Here is a 22,611-nt window from a genome sequence, read left to right on the forward strand (position 1 = left end):
GGGTAGTGGGGGATGGAGATGTGGTTAAGGTTAAGTGTACTTTTTTTTGTTGTTGTTACACTAGTTTTATTTTAAAAGTCTTGTTATTGCATAAATAAGTCTCCACGAGGTTAAGTATACTTTAAGCTGGCATTGTAGGAAGGAGTTTGTCATTATTCCTATTATTAATTACATGTATATGTGTACATTTGCATGTATATATGTGCTCCTCATTGTAGTTTTACGTTAAGACAGAAATTATCCAGTGTAAATATCAGATGTGTCGGAATGTGAGTGTCTTGTAATAGTAATTAAATTTGATATTCAAATTCCTGTGTTAATGTCCTTGTGTAATGCTTGGGTGTTACACTAAATCAAGAAAAAGCCTAAGATAAAGAGATTCTGTCTAAACCTGTTAATAAATTAAATCCAAGGAGAAAATATATTTGTATTATTTAGGATAAGTGAATATTATTAAGCTGTGCTGTAATAAGAATATTACCCCCCACCCAAGTCTGAAAACCTTAACAGATACTTATTTCTGGCTCCATCAAAGTCCAGTGTACCTTGGTGGAGGCTCTCTTCCATGCAGTGACTCAGAGATCCAGGCTCCCTCAACACGTGGCCTCTTCAGGGACAAGAGAACTTCAGATTGGTTCACGATATTTTTGAAGAGGGTGGCTTGGAAATGACTTCTGTTATTTCTATTACATCCCATTTGTGAGAACTCCATCGTATTCCCAACATATTTGTAGGGGAGCCTGAAATGGTAGACTTCCTTTGTGCCAAGGAAAAGGAAAGGGCATCAGGTGAACACACAGTGTTTCCTCTGCTGCAATATGTAAATACTTCTGAACTCTGCATATAATCATGTGAATTTATAATTGGAAAAATGCCCGAAAAGCGTGACATCATTTAAGCAATTTCATCATCTCCCCTCTCTCCCCCACCCCATGTACTAAGAATTGACAAGAAAAACAGTTGGTTGTACCCAGTTTCCTGTCACTTTGTGCCGTGGCACATTTTAGTGTATCCTAGCTGTTCTGCCTCTTTCCTTCCTTTAGAGTACTGTAATTGGTGGCCCAGCACATGTGACACTGCAACCGGGCAGAGGGTAAATGGTACAGTGTTTGCCATTAGTCTGTCCCACATTGGGTCCTACTTTTCCGTCACTGAACCTCCTCCCCCTTTTCTCCCAGACAATTCCCCTCGTTTCATTAGAATTAATGGTGCATATTCTGAAGGTGGGAAAGTCGTTATTTAGCTGTTTAACGATAGAACACTCAGTTGATAAATCTGGTTACATGTTGTGTTAGTTTTCTCTTGCTGCATGACAAATTCCTACCAACCTATTGGCTAAAAATGATACCCATTGGTTACCTCACAGTTCTGTAAGTCAACACTCTGGGCAAGTTGGCTGGGTTCTCTGCTCAGGGTTTTATAAGGCCAAAGTCAAGGTATCAGCCAGCTTGGGCTCTTATCTGGAGGATTTGGGGGAGAATCTGCTCCTAAGGTGGTTAAGTTGTTGGGAGAATACAATTCCTTGCAGTAAATTCCCTGGCCGTCCAGTGGTCAGGACTCCACTCACAGCTGTAGATTCGAGGTTTCCAAATCTTTGCTGGCTGTTAGCGGTGGGCGTCTGGATACTGACTGCATTCCTTCTCCTTTTTTTTTTTTTTTTTTTTTTCGGTACGTGGGCCTCTCACTGTTGTGGCCTCTCCTGTTGTGGAGCACAGGCTCCGGACGTGCAGGCTCAGTGGCCATGGCTCACGGGCCCAGCCGCTCCGCGGCATGTGGGATCTTCCCGGACCGGGGCACGAACCCGTGTCCCCTGCATCGGCAGGCGGACTCTCAACCACTGCGCCACCACAAGCCCTCCTTCTCCTGTTTTAAACCAGCAGTGGTGAGCCAAGTCCTTCTCATGCTCCCAATTTCTCTGTCTTCCTGTCGTCTAACCAGAGAAGCACTATGCTTTTAAATGACTAGGATTAGATTAAGCCAACCTGAGGAATCTGCCTCTTGTTATACAGTGTAACCTAATCATGGGACTGACATCGTGTATTCATGGGTTTCACCCTTACTCAAAGGGCAGGGACTTGGACAAAGGCAAGAGTCACTGGGGCCATTCTTAGAATTCTGCCTCTGGTATGTGTTTCTGCCCGGGACAGGTAAGAAAGGAATTTTTTTGTTTAGCAGAACCTGTATTTTTGCCCAAATCCAGACTTGAAAGGTAAGAATTAAATGCAGGTAGGAGAAGAGGGGGTAACTGAGGGTGGTGAGGAGGGAGGATGAATGTTCTTTCAAAGGCTTCATGATGTATAGAAAGTACTTAAAAGGCAACTTAATTTGGGTAATGGGGATATAAAATAGCTTACTTCATTTTTAAATTGTCTGTAATCATAAAAGTGCATTTAATAAATAAAACAAGAAAAATATAGTCATGGGCAATTAAAAGAGAGATTTAGTGGGGAATAGGAAGTAGAGGTAAAATTCATTCAAAGATGTTACTAGAGTAACAATAGCCCTTAAAGGATAATGTTGCTGATTGTTACTAACAACCGGGTTGTGATTTTACATAAATAGCGTCATAATTTTCTTACATGATGCCTGCTCAGAGACCACCACTTAACAGATTGACATCCCACCTCTCACCATCAAACCACTGTTTTACTGTCTTTAAAGACCTTCCCTAATGTGAAGTTATCTTGGTTATTTACATGTCTAATTGTTTATTCTCTGCACCCCCCACCCCCTCCCCAAAGCGTACACTCCATTGGGGGGACATTGCTGCCTTGCCCTTCACTGTCAGCCCAGTGCCTAGAACTGTGCTGTGCACAGCATGGGCGCTCAGTAAAAACGGATTGAATGAATAAACGGATGGAATAGTTTGCCACGCTTTCATCATTGGCCTCTAAGGCAGATCAAATTAGGTAAAGGCTTGGAGGTTACAGTTTTCTCTCCCAAATAGGGACTCCCTTTATTTAAATGAGGCTCGTCTAACCTCTTCCCTCTTGGTTGTTTCATCTGACAAAATTCTGATGGTTCTTAAGTTTGTACAAAGAACTCGATATCTCTGGTCAGCAGGCTGGTAAATCAAATGCTCTAACTGTAACATGCTTCCTTTAATTTATTAACAAATTAAATTGAATTTAATTTGTCTTGTCAGTGTAGTGCCTACCTCGCTATTTTAAATTGTTTCATTGTTACATTAGGTTGTTAACTTTATAAAAGAAACAGATATTTTCTGTAAAATGTATGTACTTTTCAGGTAATTTGAACATAAAATGATGACTAATGTTTTCTATCAACTCTGTCCTGGAATGGGAATACAGAGAATTGAAGCCTAGTCCCAGGTCTGTCATTAACTTCCTCAGGAGTCACTTCATTTGGGATTTGAACATCTATAAAATGAAGGAATTCACAAAACAGGAAGTAGATGGTTTCTTATCCTTCCCCATGAGGTATATCCCCCATGCTTTTTTTTTTCTCATTGGAAAAAGATTTGCTTTCTTTGATTGAAACTTAATATTCCTAATTTTTTTTTTTTTTTTTTTTTTTTGTGGTCCGCGGGCCTCTCACTGTTGTGGCCTCTCCCGTTGCAGAGCACAGGCTCTGGACGCACAGGCTCAGCGGCCATGGCTCACAGGCCCAGCCGCTCTGCGGCATGTGGGATCTTCCCGGACCGGGGCACGAACCCATGTCCCCTGCATCGGCAGGCGGACTCTCAACCGCTGCGCCACCAGGGAAGCACAATAATCCTAAATATTGGTTACCATGTGCCCAAAGAAAAATGGTGCTATGAAATAATTTTCACAGGATTCCTTAAAGTTAATTGTTCCTCCTACCCTTGGCTTTTCTCCCATGAAAATGAAAGTATAGAGTAATAGGCTGTATTACTGTATTCCAAATCACTCTTCCTACATTATCCCTCCCTGCAGGAGGATTATATATTCCAGCCCTTCAAACTAAGAATAGGCAGATGGCATGTTTTGGTCAATGAAAGGTGAGTAGAAGTGATGTGGACCTCTTCCAGGCAGAAGCTTTATAAAACTGTGCATAGTTCACAAATTTAATATTTTCCCTCAAGTCACAATGACTGGCTATGTTTTTTGTTTGTTTGTTTGTTTTGCGGTACATGGAGTGTACACTTTGGGGAGGGGGTAGGGGGTGCAGAGAATAAACAATTAGACATGTAAGTAACCAAGATAACTTCAAATTAGGGTAGGTCTTTAAAGACAGTAAAACAGTGGTTTGATGGTGAGAGGTGGGATGTCAATCTGTTAAGTGGTAGTCTGAGCACTGTTGTGGCCTCTCTCGTTGCGGAGCACAGGCTGCGGAGCACAGGCTCCGGACACGCAGGCTCAGCGGCCATGGCTCACGGGCCCAGCCGCTCCGCGGCATGTGGGATCTTCCCAGACCGGGGCTCAAACCCGCGTCCCCTGCATTGGCAGGCGGACACTCAACCCCTGTGCTACCAGGGAAGCCCTGGCTATGTTTTTTGATGGAGACTGATTTGTCAGCTTTGGTCCTGGAGTGAAGAAAATGGCCCAGAGCCATAGCAGACCCACCTTGGATTTGTAGCATGAGTAAAAAATAAACCTTTTGTTGTTGTAAGCCATTGAAATCGTGGGGTCATTTGTTACTGCGGCATAACTGGCCCGTCCTGACTCACACACATGCCTGATGCTTGTGTGCACCAGTTCAAATCATCTTAGCCTTGTTTCTTATTCCACCCACTGCTGAGTGAACACTTCTGCACAGGCTTAAACAGGTAGCACATAAGTGTAGCCTAATGGCTCACTGGCTCAAGCCTGCACTTCTTGCTTTACAGCTGGGAGCTTCTTTGATTTTGTCATTCACTCCTATGGGAGCTGACTAGGCTCTCACCGTGTGTAGATACAAAGTGCAAAAAAATTGCCACCCACCAGGAAAACCTTGACAAGTGGATAATAAAAGATGAGGTCTCAATGTTCCTCCTTTCTTCTTTCACATGCATGGTTCTGAGGTGCATTTCCTAAGGCTCCCCTGAAGGTCTTACAGAATTGAACAGCACATCACTGAGTGGCCAACTCCAGATGCATCCTTGTGTTGGCTTTCCCTTCTTTATTTCACTCTCCCTGGCCCCTGCTTCTGCTCTCTGGGATCACATTCCCAAATAAATGACCTGCACCTAAGCTTTTGTCTCAGGCTCTGTTTGGGGGGGGAACCAGTCAGACCTTCATTTAATTGAACCAATCAGAACATTATCCACCACCAGAGTGAATTATTTAAGTAATTCAGCGGTGTAAAGGATTATACTATGCATTTATAGAAACTTGCAAAGCATAAACACTTTGTTACTCAACCTGGAAGTTATTGTTAGATTTGCTGATCCAAAAATAAGACTTTTCCCTTCCCCCCTACAGAGGTTAATTTCCTGTTATTAGTTCTCAGTCCATTCTGATGCCTTGACACAGACTTTAGTTGAGAGGAATCCGTGTTTTTTTTTGTTTTTTTTTTTTTAGGTTCAGTGATTTATTGAATGGCCTATTGTTAGGCAGATGTTTATTTGTTTCATTTTTATTTACTTATTTTTAAAAGCCAATACTCAGTTGAATATTTTGTTTTTTAACAGGTGTCATAGAGATCCTTGCATTAACCATAGAATGGATTAAATAAAGTGTGTAGGCAGATGTTTAAATGTTAATGTGGAGTGGAGGTTTTGGTGGAACTGGTGTTCTGTGGTAGCTTTGAGTTGCCAGTCCACTGACAGTGCCCAGTGGGATGTGTGTCTGCATCATGGGAAATACCGCCTTGTTTAGGAACTGAATTGGCCGAGTTCCCATAGCATCTTGGCTCTGTTTCGCCTTTGCCTCCGCATCAGACTATTCCCTAGAAATCTTAAAATCACAGCATGATAGAACCAGAGGGTATCTTAAGATCATCGAATCACACTCGTTATTTCCTAGGTCAGAAAACAAGCCCATAAAGGTTAAGAAGAATGACCCACTTTGGTGGCGGGGGAGGAGAGAAATTGAGGGGATGCACTTCTGGTTGTTAAAAAGATACCGTTCTTTTTTTGACATAATTAAATTCTTGATTGTGATGCTCTTAAATGAACCATGAAATTATAAGTGCTTCCAATGCAACTGTGATTTTTAACTAAGGCTTTTCTTCCCCCCAATCTGAATGTTAAGGTGGCAGATGCATAACTAATCTTAGCTGAATCTATATTAAGGAATCAGCAAGGTGTCTTTATTTAGCTTGCATGGCCTGTGAATATAAGGTAGTGTCAAATAACATGATTTTGCACGTTATGTCCTAAAATAAAAAGAACTCTGCCTTTAAAGTGATAGCAAAATGCAATTATGTGAGAGGTTGTTTTACATTTGCTCTCAAAGGGAATGAGAAGCACAGAAGAAAATAACTGAAGAGCTTGTTCCTAAACGTAATTTCAGCAGACGTTTATACCTATTTCAAATACTATTTTGTCTGAGGGACAAAAAGTCAGCTCTTGGGATTGCGTTCCATGTCATACAGAGCAAAGTCCTATCAACACTAGGGAGCTTCTAAAATCTCTTGTTATCCTAGTTTTGAATTGTCTGAAAAATGTCCAGTCCACTGAGTTTCTCTGTTTTTGCCTGGGGATGTTTCCATGGATCTGTATTAGTTCCAGGAAATTTGGGCCCTTTCTATTATCTCTGGAACCAGGCATATTTCCTGTAGAAACTACACGGTATTATCTGTTTCTCTGTTTAACATCTTTGCGGCAGAGGGTCAGATTCCTGAAGGAGTAAACAGTGAAAAATTGTGAGGCTCAACTGTGGAAGACTGTGTGGAGAGGAAAGCAAGCTATTCTGATTTAAGTCATAAAAAATGTTGGCCTTTAGCTTCTTGGAATACTGCTCTATTCAGATGTACTGAAATACTTCCTGCCTGCCGTATGCTAACCAATGCAAGCCTGGAGTGACCACTCCGTGTTAGATTAAAGTCGGGATCCTGGGGTTTGACTTTCACTTGGTTAATCAACTTTTATTTTAATATATTTGAATTTCTTCAAGAACACGATCTTAGCTTCTGTTGATTCCATTCCTCTGTGAAAGCGACTTCTAACCTGAGAAACCCAGACCCTTGAGGAATTAATACAGGAGTCTTGGAACCAAGTTCCCTGGTGACCTACTGGTTAGGATTCTGGGCTTTCACAGCCGTGGAATCCCTGGTTCAATCCCTGGTTGGGGAACTGAGATCCCGCAAGCTGCACGGTGCAGCCAAAAAAAAAAAACAGTTGGAACCTACTTGGGTACTAACTATCCTCAGTGGATCTGTACATAAATAATATGTTTCATATACATTTATTTGAAGGTATTCTTACATTCTTGATCACTTTTAAAGCAACAATTTTTCTCAAAGAGTGGTAGGAAAGTAAGAATTTAATAGTGAAGTTACTCTCTTTTGTGCGTGTGTGTGTGTGTGTGTGTGTGGATGTGTACACTCACACACCCTGTGGCGGGCGGGGGTGTGACTTAGGTTTTAAAACAATGAAAGGGGTCTTTATGCTTGAACAAGCTGAGAACGATTGTTATGGCAGTTACGTTCTATAGGGCATGCTTCACAAAGCTAAATGAAATTTTTCAAACTTAATGGCTAGACAGTGCTTAAAGCATGCACACTATTCATGATTTATTCTAATAACATTTGTGGATGACCAACTGAATAATGTTGCCACACATCCATTATGTTTTTGTTCTGAAAATGTGCCTAAGTATCTATGCCTCCTTAGGGGTGGGTTTATATCACTCGGTGATTGAATGAAGGAATAGAATTCCATGCCTTTTATGGGGTACGTGTTAGAAGAAGCATCCACTTATATAGGCTTACACTGTGCCAGATACTGTTCTAAACAGTCTTGCAAATGTTAACTCGTTTAATCCTCATAACAGCTCTCTGAAATGGTACCACTGTTGTTCTCATTTCAGATGGGAAACTGAAGCACAGAGCAGTTAGGTTAAGTAATGTGCCCAAGGCCACCCATCCAGAAAGTAGTAAACCTGGGGTTTCCTTCCAGTCTGAGCATGGGTCTCTAGCCCTGCACGGCTTCCTGCCAGGGGCTTTCACTTCTGTCCTGGCAGGAAGGAATGCACTGACTGCTGAGGATACCTGGAGGATAGGCTGGTTTGGTTTGAGGAGGTAGACCCAGGTGTCCTCCATTCCCCACCCCCAACCCTCAATGTCTCTCTGTCTCTGTCTGTCTGTCTGTCTGTCTGTCTCTCTCTCTCTCTCTCTCTCTCACACACACACACACACACACACACACACACACACAAAGAGTCACTCTGGGCTCACTCTGGACACAGTGACATTAGGCTACCTTGAACTGTAACCGTGTGAAGGGCTGCGATTTGGGCTTTGCTCCCAAACCTTCTAGAAATGTCACTTTATAACAGCAAGTGTGTGTGTGGTGAAGACCTTCAGTGTATGATGAAACTCAGTCCTATTTACATATTTTGCTGCTTCAGGTAACCCATTTACACGTCCTCAGAGTTTATTTGGACAAGGCCAGCATCTTGAGGATTATTCAGATGACTTCATAAGTACTGTTTCTTTCTTCATTTTATTTTATTTTATTTTATTTTGTTTTTAGCTGCACTGGGTCTTCGTTGCTGTGCGCAGGCTTTCTCTAGTTGCGGCGAGTGGGGGCTACTCTTCCTTGCGGTACGCGGGCTTCTCATTGCGGTCGCTTCTCTTGTTGCAGAACACGGGCTCTAGGCGCGCGGGCTTCAGTAGTTGTGGCACATGGGCTCAGTAGTTGTGGCTCGCGGGCTCTAGAGCGCAGGCTCAGTAGTTGTGGCACACTGGCTTAGTTTCTCGGTGGCATGTGGGATCTTCCTGGGCCAGGGATCGAACCCGTGTCCCCTGCATTGGCAGGTGGATTCTTAACCACTGCACCACCAGGGAAGCCCAGTACTGTTTCTTTAAAGCAATTAGCTGATGGTCCTTAAGACCCAGAATGATGGCATCAGAGCTTGTGGCTTTCTTGAGACATTTAAAAATGACCCTCTTTTCCCCTGCCAAAACCAGAGAAGAGGTAGAGTAATGGAAAACAGCACAGATCCCCTGGGTAGTGCTTCACTCTGGCTGCCACTATACATGCAAATGTGCTTTCCAAGGAATTGCTAAAAAGGATTATGAGAGTTGTCTTGCTTCCCTGCCCATTCCAATTTGGCAGGTGAGGTTAAGGCCCAGTGGAGGCCACGCTTCAGTGTTCAGGGGTCTGGGACTGGATGCCAAGAGACCACGGGTTATTTTTGATCAGAATTGCCAAAGTCACATGGAAAGCTCTTGCTTTCGTCAAATCTGGCAAGCACTGTCCCTCCGAGAAGTGTTTCCCCCCCTAGCCAGCCCAGCTACCTTTGCAAACCCTCTCCCGACTGGAGGAAAGTCAACTCACCTTCATGGCAGGAAGGCTACAGACTTTCTGGTTTCATGGGGCTGAGGCAGGTGGGGAGCCCGGAGGGTAAATACAGAGCGATTGTTAGGAAGGAGTTATCATTTCAAAGGGAAGAATTCTATTCCAGAATGATGAGTTGGTCTGAGATCTCCAGGTGCTGATTTTGTGGCCTGTACCATCTAGAAGTGGTTTAGACAGTGGTTCTCAAAGTGTGGTCCACAGATCCTTGGGGGTCCCAGGGGTCTTTGAGGTAATAATTATTTCATAACAATACTGTAACATTATTTGCCTTTTTCACGTTGTGGACATTTGCATTGGTAGCACAAAAGCCACAGTGGGTAAAAATGCTGGCACATTAGTGCCAATCAAGGCAGTGGCATCAAACTGCATTAGTGCTTATGGCATTCATCACATGCACACATGCCAAAAAATAGCTGTTTTCCTTAAAATATCCTTGATGAAGCAGTGGAAATTAGTAAGTTTATTAAATTCTCAACCTTTGAGTACATTTTTTTTTTTTGATATTCTGTGTGACAAAATGAGAACTACTCACAAAGACTACTGTTGCAAATGGAAGTGCATGTGACCCTTGTCTCCTCACTAGCCACTTCTGCTGTTAAGTTACTAGCTGAACTAGCTGCTTTAGTCATGGAACAGCATTTTGCCTTAGAAGAACAACTGAGGAACAAATTGTGGTTACTTATTGGGTATTTGACAGCTATATTTCTTTCTTTTTTAATATTTATTTTATTTTATTTTTGCCCGCACTGCGTGGTATGTGGAATCTTAGTTCCCCAACCAGAGATTGAACCCGGACCCACTGCACTGGAAGCCCAGAGTCTTAACCACTGGACTGCCAGGGAAATCCCAGCAGCTAAATTTCTTGAAAGTGAGTAAAGTGAACGTAATATTTCAAGAAAAGTAATGGATAATATTTGTTAATGGTAAAATTTGAATATTCAAGTAAAAATTACATTAAAAAAAAAGCTTGTGTCTGCCACAGTGAGCTTGACAGTTTCCCAAGACTTGAAGGCTTTTTTGATGAGCTGGGTGGTGATAGTAACAAATGTTACTTTTTTGATATTGAATGATGATATGTGTTAACATTTAGAAGATCTGCATAGCTCAGGAACCTAATATTTTCCAAATGATTAATGCATGATGTTGCCAAATCACATATAACAAGCGATCTGTTAACAGTAGAAGACAGACCAAAGATTTTCATGTAATTGATGGAGTACAAAAAGTTCATTGATATGGTTTCAAATTTCACATGGTAACTGACTTAAAAATCTATATGTTGTCAAATTTTGGCATGGTAGCAAAAGAATATCTACAATTATCTATCTTAAAAAGCTATTAAAATATTTTCCTTTTTCTCATGGCACAGATTTTCTTCATGTATTTCAACTAAGACAACATATTGTCACAGTTCAAGTGTGGAAGATATGAGAACTCAGTAGCCTATAAAACTAGCCATTAAAGAGATATGCAAAAATGCAAAACAATGTCATGCTTATTATTGATTTTGGGGGAAATAGATTTATTTTTAATAAAAATGTTATGTTAACATGATACATGTACTATTTTAATTTTTAAATGAATTAAATAAATATTTTAAACATTTCTCAGTTGCAGTTTCAGATATGGTAAACGTCGATAATTATAACCCATAAAAACAAAAGCTCTTTGGAATCTTCAGTATTTTTTAAAAATGCAGTTTGCTCCTGGAAACAAATGCTTGAGAACTGCTAATATAGAAACTGCCATGTTATCTAGCTGGAGGTTTCTGAGCTGTCAAAAGAGTCAAGAAAGTTTTCCAGGTTGGGAATAGTAACTGTTTCATTATATATCTTTAAGTATATCAATGAAAATTATTTAAATATTTTCCCCTGTAAAATGAGAGCTTCATTAGAGTTCAGATATGCTTACATTGCACATTAAACTCACATTCTTCAATAACTGATATCAAAACAGAGAAATACTGGTGTTTACATTCAATTTTAACTTATTGGAAATAAAAATGTCCATGTATATAGCGTGTTATTTGTAGAGAAATGCTTACAAATAGTCACTGTAACCTTCCCTCTGGTCTTGCAACTTAAAGCAAATCATCCCAACTGCTGATTATTTTTTCTTTTTTAAACATCATAAGCCAATCTTTTTATTTATTTATTTTTTGGCTGAGTTGGGTCTTTGTTTCTGCGCGCGGGCTTTCTCTAGTCGCGGCGAGGGGGACTACTCTTCATTGTGGTGCACGGGCTTCTCACTGCGGTGGCTTCTCTTGTTGCGGAGCACAGGCTCTAGGCGTGCACACTCAGTAGCTGTAGCTCGCAGGCTCTAGAGCGCAGGGAGGCTAGTAGTTGTGGCGCGCGGGCTTAGTTGCTCCGCGGCATGTGGGATCCTCCCGTACCAGGGCTCGAACCCATGTCCCCTGCATTGGCAGGCGGATTCCCAACCACTGTGCCACCAGGGAAGCCCTGATTATTTTCTATTTTTGATGCTGTAGGAAATAGTTAAATCTCAGTCTGCATCTTAATATACATGGAGGATGCATAAACACAGCATATAGTTTTTAATGTATTTTTTACAAATCATATAACAGTTTGCATCATTTATTTAATAGGACAAAATTAAAATGTTCTTATATTATTATGAATGACATTAAATATAATATCTAAGTAAGCATTATGCACAACATTTTGTATCCTGAATAAAAATAAAATACCTTTTGCCTAAAATCACATTTGCATGTATTGCTAAAAACGATAGAGTGATTAAAAATACTCCCAAGAGCATTTGAGAAATTAAGTATTTCTGTGAAAGGATTCCATATTAGTTTATGAGAGCTGCTGTACAAAGTACCACAAACTGCGTGGCTTCAAGCAACAGACGTTTACTCTCTCACGATTCTGGAGTCCGGAAATATGAAATCACAGTTTGAGGGGGCGGGGCATGCTGCCTCTAAGGGCCGGAAGGGAGAATTCTCCCTTGCCCCTCCGTTTCTGGTGGTTCCTGGCATTATGGGCTTGTAGCTGCATCACTCCGCTCTTGGCCTCTGTCTTCCCATGGCCTGCTTCTCGGTTTGTGTCTGTGTCTTCTCCTCTTAAAAGAACACCAGTGACTGCATCTAGGGCCCACCCTAAATCCAGGATGATTTCATCTCCAGAGTTTAAACCATCTGCAAAGGCTGTATTTCCAAATTCACATTCTGAGGTTTCAGGTGGATGTGAATTTTGGAGGATGCTATTTAACTACTATACATTCACAGTCAAAAATGATGGGGGGAATTCCCTGGCTGTCCAGTGGTTAGGACTCTGTGTTTCCACTGAAGGACACACAAGTTCCATCCCTGGTCAAGGAAGTCCCACATGCTGCACGGACCAAAATAAATAAATAAATAAATAAATAAATAAAAACAAAAATGATGGGGAGTGCAGACATACTTTTACAAGGTTGGGCATTGCTGTGGGACAGGACTGCTCTGCCACTGATTAGCTCTTTGACCCTCTCAGGGTATCTACACTTTAAAGCCTCAGATTCCCCATGCGTAAAACTGAGTCCATGATAGCCATTACGCTGGCTTGTGGTAAGAAGTAAAGGAGATTATGTTTAAATATACTGTGTCCTTAGCACAGTGCCTGGCACAGAAAAAGGTCCCTCAGTTACTGTTTGTAGCTGTTTACTGTTGGCGGGGTAGGCAGGTAGTAATAATTGTGATGTGTACTATAAACCTACAGTTGATGGTAATTACACTGGTGATAATTGTAATCAGAGTTAGCGGGTTAGTGTTAATGGTGGTTTCAAGCACCATTAGTACATAATAAAGGATGATTTTACTGTGAGTATGTAGATGAGAGAGAAGGAGACAGGGAGGGACAGAGAGGTGAGAAACCCTTAAATGGGTAGCCAGGGAGCCTGGTTAGAGACAGGTGATGCTATAGACTGAATGTCTGTCTCCTCTCAAAATTCATATGTTGAAACCTAATCCCCAGTGTGATGGTATTTAGGGGTGGGGCCTTTGGGAGGTGATTAGATTTTGAGAGTAAAGCCCTCAGGAAGGGATTGATGCCCTAATAAAAGAGGCCTAAGAGCTCTCTTGCCCCTTCTTCCTTGTGAGAACCCAGTGAGAAGGTGGTGTCTGTGAACCAGGAAGACGGGCTCACCAGACACTGACCCTGTGGGCACCTTGACCTTGGACTTCCCAGGCTCCAGAAGTGTGAGAAATAATTCTGTTGTTTATAATCCAGCCCGTCTGTGGTATTCTGTTATAGCAGCCCAAACAGACCAAGCTAGTCATCAACAGCACTGTTTCATTCAAAGGCATATCAAATATGCCTTAAAGAGCTTCACTGGAAGACAGAACACTCATATACAACATACTGTAGCACATGTCATTATTTCTGTTCTGGACTTGTATTGCGCATTTCCAGGCCCGTGTCTTGATCCCTATTTTGGGTAGTATTTGGAGACTTTGAAGCATAATACAGAAAAACTCTAAAAACTCATTTCACTATAATTCTGTGCAGTCCAGCCCAGCTGAATCTGCCCTCCTGCAGCTGTCAAACTGATTTCATGTCCCAGTTCAGGGCCCCCTTACCGCCTCTGGGCGCCTTAAAACTGTACCCTTGCTCCTCTCTCACCTCCCCTTCTGTGGATGACCTTGGCTAGGTCGTTCCTGAGAACTGCAAGTCCGTTGCACACGAGCTACCTCCCTCGCTCTCTCCTTCATCTCAAAGTGTGTTGACGTCCTTGCCCATCTGTTCTTCTTTCCCTCTGTTTCTGATGAGGAATTGCCTCTCTCCCCTCTAAGGCTAATCCCTCCTCTGGGTATCTACCCTTGGCCCTAGTCATAATTATGGTCCATAATTATGCCTTTATTTTCTTGCATTTGGTCTCTCTCCATGGAATCCTTCCACTCCATCTGTAAACGTGCTCAGAATCCCTCTTTGTACTTAAAAGCACTGTCCCCTCCAGCTACTATTTTGCCTCCTTAACAGTACTATTAAACTTCCTGAAAGTGTGGTGACCTAGCCCCAGTTTCATGTTGTGACCAGCTGTTAATTATTATAAAATTGTTGAAAGAAGAATTCAGAATTCCCAACAGTTAAACTCCTGATGATTTCTTCCTGGTAGAGATAAGACATGCCCCAACTCTGGGCAGCGAGGAGGTCCCGGGCCTCTGAAGCCTGGTCTCCTGGAGTTTGGTGCCACTTGCCGACCACAGCCCTGTGGGCTGTCCTCCATGTGGGGGGAATTTAGCATATTCAGAATATGTCAGCGATGACTATAACAAAGTGCTTTTAAGAAATCAGGAATTTACATAGCTATTCAGTTGGAAAAATTATAAAATCGGTGAATGCCCTGAGGAGAGCATAAATAAAGCCAGTTTTGTCTTTTAACCTCTGAATTTGTTCCTGAGAGTTTTCTGAATAAGGGATAGGAAAATTTCCATCCTCTCCAGTATACTTTCCATTTGCTTAAAACCTGCAGATTCAGTCCTGAGTGAAGCTTAGAACTCTTGTGGGTCCAGAGAAGGTGGCGAGAAGCCGCTCAGTTTATTATAACCTGTTTAATTTGTTCCAGGAATTAGACAGTAAATCAGTACTTACCAAGTACACACCATAGATGGAGGCAGGATAGTTGTACAGAATGGTTTATAATGCGTCTGGGTACTTGTGTTTAAAGTCAGAAAAAGAAAATATACGTGGATCATTCTGGAGCAGGCCAAACATTTTTCTATAGAATCCCTGGAAACCTACGCTGTAAGACTCCTGTAGAGAAAAGGACATATATGCCAGCTCATTGCGCAACATAACATTGCATCCTCCAGCCTATTGCGGGCTGGGAGGCAGCCTCAGCCTTCCCAGCAGCTGAGAGGTGACCCCGCCGCCCCCAGAGGCCTTTCGAGGAACTGAAAGATGACTGTGAAGATGCAGATGGGTTTAGTGAACATGTTGCTATTTTATTCTCTGTTGTGTAGGCAAAGGAAACTATACTCCTATCTGACTTGCTAGACTAACATTTCTCAATAGCAGCTTCGTTTACTGAGAAATTGTTTGTAAAAATTATACTGTGGACAGTTGAATCAGCAGTAGAAGTGTGTGACATGCTATATATAATATTCCCGAGGCAGATAGAAAGAAGTGTAAAATGTGGTTTCTGCCTTTGGAGAAATTTACAGCTAAAATGAGGCTGTATTTACACCCATCCACCTCCCCGGTCTCTTATCAAATTACCAACCTTACTTGGTTCCATAACAATAAGTAGTGTGACATGGCTGCATGTTGAGAAAGTTATGCGGCAAAAACATCTTGTCTTATACCAACCACCCAAAGGTTCAGATTTGTGTGCCATGTGCCATCCAGGAGGAGAGAAGGCAACATTTGCACCATTGTTCTTTATTAATTCTTTCCTATGAGAGAGTCTTTCCCCTCCCTCCCCGCCCCCCCAAGGGAGTTGCATGGCCTATTATTGTACAGTCACCAGTTTTTTTTATCTCAGCCACCACATGTGGAGAATTCATTGGTTCTGCATCTGCAATGGAGCTACATCCTTTAAACTAATATCACAATAGAGAAATAACTTCTAAATGGTTTAGCCTGCATATAACTCTGATTGCCTTTTAATTAGGCGGAAAATCACAAGCTGAAAAGAGCAACAGACTGGAAGCCAGTTAAAAATCAGAATAATCAACTGAGAAAAAAGAAAATGTAATCTCATAACACTTAATTTTTAACCACAGGAGTATAGTTTCTGTATTCCTTAAATAACTTTTTCTGCACCCCTGCCCACCCCCTCAGTTTCTCAGATTGGAACTCTAACATAGATTAGAATTGCCAGGTATCTATGAAATGAAAGACTGTCCCTGTACCCCTCCCATCCCCCATAAGAGCTTAGAGCAAATAAAACTGACAAAGTCACAGTTCAGCCCAAGAATTAGGTTTGTATGGCCCTGATGTAGGACTATCTGAGAGTGGGCTCAAAGGCAGATTGGGGAAGAATTAGGCCAAACCAGAGTATAAACCTTTTAGTAATGTTTCCGTAGACAGAGATAATAATTTGGCATAATACAAACCGCTGGCATTCAATTTTTACAAACTTTAAAAACAGGAAAACTTCAGGAGCATTAGTAGAACCAAAAATATAACTTGCTGTTTATTGGTCCAGAGGTTGACTTTTATGAATTTTGAGAAAGGACCAGATTTGAGGCAATTCCTTTCATGGTTTGTTAAGTCAGCCTAGTCATATCCAAAGAAGGCTGTAAACACATATAAACAGATTGTTATTTTTCTTGGTGGAGTGAAGAAAGGGCTTTTTTCTTTGTAGGAGTATGCCGGATTATTTAGGGGGGAAAATGAAAGGAAAAAATGTGAGGTGGTAGGAGCAGCTCTGTGAAATGAGGCTGGACTGGCATCGCTTGTTTGCCCGTAAGACGTGTTTCTAGCAGTTATCTCCTTAAAGCTGGTCAGAGTTGTAAACATCTGTTCATTTCTATTCGTCTTGAGGGCTGCGGTCTGTAAGGAAAAGGATCTGGGATGTCACAATGCATGCCGGGCGCCAGAGCTCCAAGGAGGCTTCCTAGCATGGAAATTACTCACGTTTCCTATGATCATGAAGCACCATGTGCTCAGCTAATTACTGTTCTCTGCGACTGCTGTCACATCTTGAAACTCTCCATGACCCAACTGTGGAAATCTTGTTTGCCTCCCACCCCCACCCCCACCCCCCCAAAGAATGAAAAGTAGCAAATTGCACGGCTGGGCTTGTTTAATGAATGTGATTTATTTTTGTTGAACCAAAGACACAAGAGGTTTCCGAGGCTGTTAGGTTGATGCTAGATTTGTGAATGATTTCGTGGTCCACATCTTTACATAAGTTTAAGGTGGAGGGTGTCTGCCCGTTTACTAAGATGATAGTCTGTACAAAGGCGTTTTCTTTATTTCCACAGGTTCCTGGAATAAAATGACCTTTAACAGTAGACAAGGTCATCTTGCTGACTTCAGGCAGAGCCTATCAGGTGCGGTGCAGACATCTGAGAATCATTTTAGTAAGAATGTCCTCAAGATGCTGCCTCCTTCCTTTGTGACCCCTTCAGAATTCAGCTGTAGTCTTCCTGAGGTCTTAGTAACCCTAATGCTGTAACCTGAGGCTCTTTCTGGTTTTTCAGATAGAAATAGCAAGTTAGCTTGCACTCTATAGCAAATACAATTTTTGTTGCAATGCTTTTTCATTCATTCATTCATCAGAGCATTAAAAATGAAACAGTTTTGCCGTCTTCATGTTAAGGTAACTTTGATCACTCCCCCCTCAAAAAAAAAAAAAAAGCTTAGTTTGTCAAGACAGATTGAACATTACTTTTACATAGTTTATAACAGGAGTTTGGTTTTCATAGAGGCATTGATTGGCTTGGGTATGGGTTTCTCTGAGTGACTTTGTGAATATATTAGTGAGTAGTAAGATATTATTACTTGGTCTTACAGGGGTGAAAAAGGCCTGAAAACAGCTTGATTTTCTGGAGAAAGAAACTTCCTGGCGTGGCTAGTAGTACTTCCTATCCATTTAGATGCAACTGCCGAATGATATTACCCAAAGTAATTAATGGTGACATATTAGTTAACATATTGCCTTTGGCAGCTTTGAGCAAGGGTGAAGATGGCACATGCTAAAACAAATGATTATGCCCTAGAGAAATACACAGAATTGTTTCTTAAAAGTCTTAATAATGCCTGCAATATGATTTTTTTTTTGCAAGAGATAAAACTGGGAGTACCACTGGAGAGATATAGACTAGAAAAACAAAACAAAACAAAAACAAAAGACAGCAAAGTTGATTCAACCATTTCCAGAAGCTTTTCCAGTTAAAAAACAACAACAAGAAAATCGTGGAATCCAACCAGCACAGCCTGCATGTCATATCAGAAACCATAGGAGAGACCCAGGCATCCTCATTCTTCCTTTGCACTCTTTTTTTTCCCTTCTCCTTTGTCCATTCTCGATCTGTCAAGGGATTCTAGGCCCAGGGCATAACTATGACAGATGGGCAGGAAACTGTAATCTGTTGCTGTCTTTCAATTTTGGAGGAATCATGGTGACCACAAAGGGGTTAAAACTGTCAACACAGATCAGAGCTTGGAGATAATTAGTGTAATATCAATCCCAGAGCACTGGTGCAGATGACCACACAATAGCAGATGAATTCAACTAGGTTTTACTGTTTGTAAGAAATCCTTCATCTCTTTCCAGTTCATGCACAACTATGCTTTTTAAATGCCTATGTGTTAAAGTTATGTGCATACAAATCAAGATTAAAGATGATTGTGAATCTTTTTTTATTTTGGAAGGTACATTTTGAATTAGCACTTGCACAGACAAGCTGGATAGATATGTACCCTCTGAGCACGAGCTAGGTAGCCTTTGAAATGTTTTTTTTGTGTGTGTGTGGTACGCGGGCTTCTCACTGTTGTGGCCTCTCCCATTGCGGAGCGCAGGCTCAGCAGCCATGGCTCGCTCACGGGCCCAGCCGCTCCGCAGCATGTGGGATCCTCCCGGACCAGGGCACGAACCCGTGTCCCCTGCATCAGCAGGCGGACTCTCAACCACTGTGCCACCAGGGAAGCCCCCTTTGAAATGTTTTGCAGTATGTTGACTGTTACCTATGACTAAGGCTGCCAGAATGTAGAATTCAGTGATGTGATTTAAGGAAGGCAAACTATTACAAGATATACTTTTATTTATTTATTGCTTTTTAACTTTCCTTTTCTTATAAGAAACATGAAAGGAAAGAGAAGTAGACCTTTTTTTTTAAACAAAACACAGGCTTGAGAAGAATAAAATACATTTTTCTCTTATTAGCTTCAAAGAGAAAATTGATAGATAAAAAGCAGAGACTGAAAGCTAGTTTTCAGAAGTCCATGTGGTAACCAGAAAGGGACAAGTATGACTTAAAAATTGGAGCAGGAATCCATGATGGACTAGGGGAAGAATGGGTAAAGGAGAACTTAAATAACCCCGATATGTTCAAATCCACAGGTCCCAATGGCTGGCATCCTAGAGTTCTTAATGAATTGGCCGAAGTCATCACAGAACCGCTAGATATCATTTTTGAGAACTCGTGGAGGACTGATGAGGTGCCTGAAGACTGGAAAAGGGCATATTTAGAACCTTCTTTCAAAAAGGGAAATGGATGATGACCCTGGAAATACTCATCAGCCTAACTTTTTGCTTGGAAAAATTCTGGAATAATCAACTTAGTACACTGGGTAACGAACTTATAATAGCTAGACAAAAGGCAGTGAAATATCACACATAAAGAAGTACTGAGTTCATTTTTTAAAGACATACCATTGTGAGATACAGTCTTCTACATATTTTGGGATTCTGCCCTCGGTACTATGAATTCTTGCTGCCAATAAGTGAGGTTGGCTAAGGCATTTGGGTACTGACTAATTTAAGTGGTAATACAAGACAAAAAGATTTCTGGCAATAGCTAGAAATTACATCATTTCCAAATTAGCCTTTAACTTGAGAAGAGTCTTTTTTTTTTTTTTTTTTTTTTTTTTTTTGCGGTACGCGGGTCTCTCACTGCTGTGGCCTCTCCCGTTGCGGAGCACAGGCTCCGGATGCGCAGGCCCAGCGGCCGTGGCTCACGGGCCCAGCCGCTCCGCGGCACACGGGATCCTCCCAGACTGGGTCACGAACCCGCGTTCCCTGCATCGGCAGGCGGACCCCCAACCACTGCCCCACCAGGGAAGCCCGAGAATAGTCATTTTAATTTTGTATTTTAACATATTTTTTCACTTTGTATAGGACAGTTTTCATAGGTGAAGTATTTTATATAATTCTCTATAGAATAGTTTGGTGAAGGAATTCTTATTTTAAGCTGCTTTATATAGTTATTTCATATGTAGGTACAGTGATAAAGGTGACAAATTCAGGAACATCTACAAAGGAAGAAACTTTTTTCTAACTTCTCTTTTTAAGTTTCATCTGAATTTGAGTGTTAGGACCTGTAAGAGTGTCTTACTCTGATGTACATGGAGCAAGGGCCAGCTGTGTGGCTGGATGGCCAGTTTTCCTCAGCCCTGGACACTGCCACGGCCCAGATTCCCTCCCCAGATTCTGATTTCAGGCCTTTGGTGGTGGTGGGGGCAGAGAGGTGGGCCGTGGCAGTGGACATTAAGAGCCCTGTATAACCACAGCCAAAAAGGAGAGTAGAAGGAGGTGGGAGGAAGAAATGAAGATGAATCTGGAGTTCTTCTAATTCCTATTGTTTTTGCCTTTGGATGTTGGCAGTTTTCTTTTCTGCTTAGAAAATGCAGTCATGTTGACCAGACCCCAAACTTAGTTAAAAGGAGATCATCAAAAGAGATCTAGACATGCAGCAAGCTCCACGGTCAGACAGATTCTGAGAGCAGCTAGGCAGTACTGTATTCCAGAATCTTCCCTGCACTACTTAGAAGTACAAAAGAGATTGAAGCTTACATCACATTGTAATGCTCAAGAGTAGGAACCCTCGGAGAAAAAGAGGTAGATGTACATTCATCTCTTCCTGGTGCATATGGGAATGGGTAGGCAGTTAAGGTCTCCAAGGGCTATTTTAATCACAATACTGCTTTAAAAATCTAAGGTTGGCATAGTTTAGCTACTTCTAGAGATTAATTTAGATACCGGGTAAAGTCAGTCTCATTCTTAAGTACAAATGCAAGGAAATTAAGCTCTGAAAGCATGGATATGTTGTCTTTTAAACTACATGTTTAAAAAAATACTGCTTGCAGTTTTGTAAGAATTATACGCCAATCAACCTTTCATCATTTTTTTTTCCAAGTGAGTCTTTATAATTTCCAAGTTAGGTTTTTTTTTTTGGTTTTTGTTTTTTTTAAGGAGTGGGGGTCTCTATAGATTATAGATATAATTTATTGTGATAATAAATGGCTTCCTGTCTGAGACCTCATTTCCAGGTGCAGGATCTGTGGCAGATTTATTTCACAGATGTACATTTACATGCATTTGTTGAATTGTTGCTAGAGAGGACCCGATTTCTGAAAAATCTAGTATTTTCACTGTGGGCATTATGATGCAATCTACTGCAACCAAAAAGGGGGCTCTTTGGTCATTGCAAGTTTTATTTTCTATTTATGTAATGTCTAGCTTCAATTATTTTGCCAAATTTAAATCTTCTCTTTGGAATTTGAAATTTGAAAATAACAATCCTCTATCACAATCTAGAATGGTGAAGTGGCCTATGGATTTTAAAGGCTTCTTACCTAAAGCTAGAGGAAGAAAGCTTTAAAATCAGCAGAGAAATATTAAAGGAAGCCCATTCATTCTTTTGCATTAAATGAAGATGAGTTAAGAGAATATAAGACATAAGAGAAAGGAAGTAATCTTACCATGAATTATATCTGGAGATAATTATGCTTAAGAAGAGTAATTTTTTCATAGTGTTTTTTTCTTTTATCTAATATTCATGATATCCTTAATTTTTTAAGGTAAAGAAAATAGCGGAGGGACAAATAAATATATTATCAAAACTAGCGGATTATCTTGACTTGTATTTCCTAGAACATCAAGAGAGGTTAATTACAGACTTTTACTTCCTAATATTGAGGAAATGGGAGGATTATAGCAACACTTTCTTCATTTCATCTTAAAACAAAATTTTTAAGGTGAGGAAAGAAAGATTTTACGCACATATTCTTGGCATAGGGAATGCATGATTTTAAGGGCTCTTTCCTCACAAAGAAATTTACAGCAACATAGAATAGCTGTACTCAAGCAGTTTTTCGATCTAGAGAAATTTACAGCATCTTGGTGTTGTGAAATTAATAACAGAAACAATAAACATTGAGTTTTTATTTTGGAGTTCCTCAGATCTGAGTTCAAATTCTAGAATCACATTGATAGCTTTTTCCTGTCACGAATCTGTTAAGAACATAAGCTAAGAATGTAGCATGAGAAATGATCTTGAACAATTATTAAACTCATCAAAGCTTTTTATCCTTGTCCATAAAATGGGAAGAATACATACCCTCCCTTAGTTCTTAAGAGGCTTAAGAATTCTGCAACATACACCCACACAGTTCTTGGCTCGGTGTTGACACATAGTAGGTGCGCAGTGCCTTGCTCCCTTCCCTTCTTTTTTTCCTCTTATATGAAAGAGATTACCTTAAAACTGACTAGAACACTCAAGAATAAATTGACTC

General features: G+C 41.1%; 1 protein-coding gene across 1 annotated transcript in view; it reads left to right on the forward strand.

The window, feature by feature from the left end:
- SAMD5 (sterile alpha motif domain containing 5) overlaps window positions 1–19,501 on the forward strand; it is a 53,922-nt gene extending 34,421 nt beyond the window's left edge. The window contains exon 2 of the mRNA XM_007453213.1: window positions 19,439–19,501. Within this exon, the coding sequence (XP_007453275.1) occupies window positions 19,439–19,501 (63 nt within the window). The remainder of the gene's footprint in view (window positions 1–19,438) is intronic.
- Window positions 19,502–22,611: the final 3,110 nt, after the last annotated feature.

This window comes from Lipotes vexillifer, unplaced genomic scaffold (assembly GCF_000442215.2).
Source record: "Lipotes vexillifer unplaced genomic scaffold, Lipotes_vexillifer_v1.1 scaffold1161, whole genome shotgun sequence".
Classification (NCBI taxonomy): Eukaryota; Metazoa; Chordata; class Mammalia; order Artiodactyla; family Lipotidae; genus Lipotes; species Lipotes vexillifer.